At 42.2% G+C, this 5,225-nt stretch overlaps 1 protein-coding gene across 1 annotated transcript; it reads left to right on the plus strand.

Moving 5' to 3' along the window:
• Positions 1–2,967: 2,967 nt before the first annotated feature.
• LOC135389665 (uncharacterized) lies at positions 2,968–3,722 on the plus strand. Its single transcript, XM_064619698.1, has 2 exons — positions 2,968–3,254; positions 3,347–3,722. Exons 1-2 carry the CDS (start codon positions 2,968–2,970, stop codon positions 3,720–3,722), a joined length of 663 nt encoding a protein of 220 aa, XP_064475768.1.
• The last annotated feature ends 1,503 nt before the right edge of the window (positions 3,723–5,225 follow it).

Genomic DNA, 5,225 nt, shown 5'->3' on the forward strand with positions numbered 1-5,225 from the left:
AGGTATCCCGTTTGGATATAGAGATACTGTCATCAAGGCTCTATTTGCGAACAGGATGAGGCATACACTAAAATGCGAAGTGTTGGGGGCATGATCATTAAGTGTAGCAGTGCGTACAACGTTTGCAACGGTGACCAGGATGCGTTCTTGTAGTTAGCCCTTGCATCTGCAAGAGTCAAGTGCACTCAACAACATTTTTGACATCCCTCCCTGTCATGTACTGTGTTTTTAATTCAAGCTTTCGTCTCTAATGTAATTACCTACTGTTTGGAGTTGTAAAACCGGTAGGTTTCCTCTGTGGGTAAGAGTGTTACGCAGTGTTATGTTGCTGGAAAGTCAATAAAACAACGTTCAGGAAATGTAGAGCCGCAATATTCCTCCAACGTTGCTCTGCAATGTTGCATGAACGTTGGTGAATGTCAAGTAACGTATGGTCCACTTCTGACAATGCTGCAGGAACGTTCGGCCGCAACGTTGCTCAAATGTTGACCTTCCATGTTGCTTGAACATTGCTGAATGTCAAGTAACGTTGGTCCACTTTTGATAATGTTGCAGGAACGTTGCGAAATGTTGATAAACGTTGCCCCACATTGGACAACATTCGCAACATTGCTGCAACGTCGAGGCCACAATATGTGTTACTATATGCGTCCTGTGTCGACTTCAGGGGGAACTGCGCCGCGAAACAGAGCAAGTGTTTGGACTGGTTGGCACATGTTTAAATTAAAAATTATTTTTAAAAAACCCAGTGCTGGGTAGGACGAGGACGAAGGATAAAAACGACAAGGACCGGCACTGACTGTGCCGCGATTCGTCTAGAAAGTCTTCGGAAAATCTAGCGAAAACTTCAGAGAGCACAGCCAGTGGTAGGGTTATTCTCATGTGGTTCAAAGTGGTTTGAAGTAGAAATTGTTTCAGAAACGACTTGTAATTCCAAACATTTTTCGCTTCATACGTACATAGTTGCATTGTAGCTATATACTGGTGAAAGCACGCTATGTCATCTGTTTCCACTTTCGTAAACAAGCAGTCAAGATGTGCGTCCTCTTTTGTGCCCCGGCGTCCCCGAGGCGCTTCTGGTTTCGTCTGGTTCCATCTGGTTATATGTTGGTTGCGCTTCGCGTCCCGGTCGTGTGCTTTGCTTCTGCAGCATCGGATATCGCACGCTAACAACACTTCGGCTACCAAGCTCAATTTTACACAAGGTATGGATTTACATATTGTTTAATTGATATATCGTGAAAATGTAGGAGAATGGAGAACACTTTACGGAGTGATACTCATATTCCTGTTGCAGATTACCTAGTTCGTTTTGATTGCGTGCGATGAATAGGGAGAGAGTTACTCCTCATGAAGGATATGCTTCTTCTGAAGAGGAAAAAGAGTCGAAACGCAAAGAGAAGCGGTGGTGGGTTCTGCCGCTCTGGCAGGATCGGAGAACTGAAAGCGAGTACTGGACTGCGGTAAGCAGCGCAAAACTGCAAAAACAACTCGACATAACTTTAGCGGTCACAATAAGTATTGTTGTTTTCGCTTGCTTTTTCCTAAGATGAAGAAGATGACGGACCATGGTGATTCCAATTACTTTGTGATGTACTTCCGCATGATGCCAAAGACTTTCGATCGGCTGCACAGTCTCATAGAAGAAGATTTGAAGAAGCAGCACGTAGTGAGAGAGCCACACTCACATCACAAGAGAGACTCGCACTTACGTTGCGGTAAGCACCTGCAACATTGGTTTGCCCTCCATACAATTGCATTGTCTTGCTAATTCGTGGGCTTACTACGTGCCCTGCGTAATTCTGTAATTTAGAATAGCAAGTACGGGGGTGGGTCATTAACAGTTACGTTGTAACAGCATTGTATTACTAACAACATGTGTTAGCTGAAATTACGAAGGCTCCAGTGTATAGGGGATGCACAGGAAACACTGTAATGTTGCAAAACTTTTTGTTTTCTTGGGGGGGGGGCATGTAGGGGGTGTATAAATCTCTCCGTACAACGTTTGATGTCCACTCAAAAGATGCATATTCATTTAAAAAATAATAGGGTGCATGAATACCATTGAAGACATTTTTAGAGAATGATGATCTCTTTGCCTGTTCCCTATAGCAGAACGCTTAAAATGGTATAGGTACCTCTCATCAGGCATGGCCTTCGAGGACATAGCCATGGCCTACAGAGTAGGGATCGAGACGTCTCGGGAGGCTGTGCACTTAACATGCGTAGCACTGTGGAATAGGCTGAAGGATCTATACATGGTGGTATGCGTTGTTTAATTGAAGGTGACAAGGTGTGCTTTCTAAAATTAAAGGGAGAACATAAGCGCGTCAAAACTTGACCACAGGCTCTCAGAATTATTTCTGGATTAGACATATATGAACAGTTTGTGAAAGCCAGCAGAATTATCTACAGCAGGGTCATGTTTTATCCCCAAATAATTGCATAGCAACAAATTTTAATGGAGAGGGATTTCAATGGAGGGGGGACTCTCAATGTGACGACTGCAGTTATCAAGGCTACTCTGCATTGACCCTTCACAAGTGCACATCTTCACATAATGCAGACAATTCACATGAATCAGCTTTCCTCTGTGGGTAGCTCACTTTCCATCGAAACATTCTGTAGCAGTATAAATAACACTTTTCTAGTCATCATGTTTAGAAGGCTGTGGATTATCATGAACAACCTAGTGTATACATATTTTCCCACAGCCCCCCCCCCCCCCCCCAAAGACCCACAGTGGAGAAGCATTGCAGGCGGATTGTCAGAGCGGTGGAACTTCCCGAACTGCACTGGAGTAGTTGATGGGAAGCACATACGAATTGCCGCCCCTAGTAAGTCTGGGAGCACGTACTTCAACTATAAGGTAACTTACTGCTGGTATTTAAAAAGATCGTTCCTTGCAAAGACTTGTGTTTTACACCTCGTGTTCCTTCCACTTAGGGTCACTTCTCCGTCGTCCTAATGGCCGTTGTGGACAGTCTATACAGATTCACACTCATTGATGTGGGTGCTGAGGGCCGTCAGAGTGACTCTGGTGTGTTCAAGGCTTCTGCACTTGGACATCACCTAGATGCTGGCACCCTAGGCATGCCTGGAATGATGAAACTGCCACAGTCAAATGTGATCGTCCCCCATGTTTTTGTGGGGGACGAAGCCTTCCAGCTGAAGCCAAACTTCCTTCGCCCGTATTCTGGACGTGGTCTCTCTGTTAAGGAGAGAGTTTTTAACTTGAGGCTAAGCCGTGCCAGGTAAACCTTTTTTAAACTTAAAATTGACGTTTCATATCCAATCAAGACTCCTATGTACAGTAGTTGTGCTATATGTTTTTCCAACTATGCAGGCACTGTGCTGAGAATGCATTTGGTATTCTCGCCTCACGTTGGAGGATACTGCTGACGACAATTAACCTCAAGCCATCTAATGTGGACAACGTTGTGAAGGCCGCTTGTGTTCTGCACAACTTCCTGGCTGATTGTTGTGGGATGCCTTCAGGAGTAGTCGATCAGGTCGATCGCTTCGGCAACATCACCGAAGGGAGCTGGCATGTCGAAGCAGGGCATTTCGTTGAAGAACACCGCCTGGAGCGCACTTCTGCACGCAATCATAGTAGGGATGCAGCAAGGTGCAGGGACTTGTATGCTAACTATTTTGTCAGCAGTGCAGGCCAACTAGAGTGGCAGTGGCCGAGGGTAGGTGCACAAGGGCCCCAAGATTAACATGATGAAGATTATGCCATTACAAATATGCGTAGCGAGAAAACACTCATCAGGAAGAATCCCATCAAACACAGGCATATCATAGTGATCTAACAAATGAGATATAAACAGTTTCCTTGGCATCTCGTGTTACTTTTTTAAAGTTTTTCCTTATTAAACTTAACATATGGTTAGTCTTACATTCGACTTAGTTGACATTCCGGAGCGTCTGATGATTTCTGTAAAGGACATGTTTTCCTTATCGAACCATATTAAGATAGTAGCTTATGCTGATTGTACCAGTTTATCCCTGAAAGGGAAGTGTCTCATAGATTTAACAATAAAAATGGACAACTTATCGATCCCCCACACATGGTCTAGTAAAACTTATTTGATAATAGACCTCTCCCTGTTTGTAAACAAATGACATTATAGTGTTCCACAGCGCCACCAATTTAGTAGAGTTGAACTACACTCGAAGCTATAATGGACTAATAAGGTCGCGCCTGAAAGCCAGGATCTTGAGGGGATTATTATTCATGTTGAGTTTTAAATTTAACCTGTGGCACCAAGTATTGATTTTTTCTAAACCAACTTGCACCTTATGCATGTCTAATTAATTGGTAATCAGAGTATATAATTAAATCATTGGCAAAACGTTCAGGACAAGACAATATGTCATGCTAGATATCAGTCAGTAACAGGAATCAGGAAACATAATGCCACAAGAACTGTTCTGAAGAACTAATATTAACATAGCCAGATTTATGATTATTGAGTACTACGTAGCCATGATAATGTGCGAAAATCTAAGTTGATATTTACAAGCTCCTATGTGTTAGTAAGAAAATGGGAAACTGAATCGAAAGCTTTCCCATAATCTAGATAAACACAATTGACTTGTCCTTTTCTGTCAATAGTTGATGTAAGGTCATAAAGAAAATCCATATAAGAAGGTAATTGAATGAAAAGCCTGTTTGAAAACAATGCTGAGCAGCACAAAGAAAGTCATTTGTATTTAAATTACTTATAATGTTAGAACACATTCGAACAAATTATGGTTTATATATAGTATAAGATGCTTTGGTGCCAAGGTATGGAATTCCATACTGTCCAAAGCAATAGCTGTGTCCAGTGCTGCCCAATTTATAAGTACTGAAAACAAACATTGTTGAATGTGCTGATTGTGTTTTTGCACTACCTGGAGTTAACGTAACTGCTTTTTATGTTGGAGCCTATCCAGCAAGATATTGTTTTCTCTACAACACTGTATGCATCACACCACCGAGATGGACTGCAACACAGGTTAACCTACCAGTCTCGCACTTGGTTTCATTTTTTGTAATTGTATAATAAAATAACCATTGTATTGTATTGTATTGTAAGCGAGCGGTCATATTGATTGCATTGTTGCAGGGTAATAAAGCCACATAAAGATGGACATGTGGATTGTGCAATAAATCCCTCATTTTATTACATATATTCTATTTCAAATTCTATAAAATTTCAGTAGCCGTATTGGGA

The sequence above is a fragment of the Ornithodoros turicata genome, chromosome 3 (genome assembly GCF_037126465.1).
Source record: "Ornithodoros turicata isolate Travis chromosome 3, ASM3712646v1, whole genome shotgun sequence".
NCBI classification, from domain to species: Eukaryota; Metazoa; Arthropoda; class Arachnida; order Ixodida; family Argasidae; genus Ornithodoros; species Ornithodoros turicata.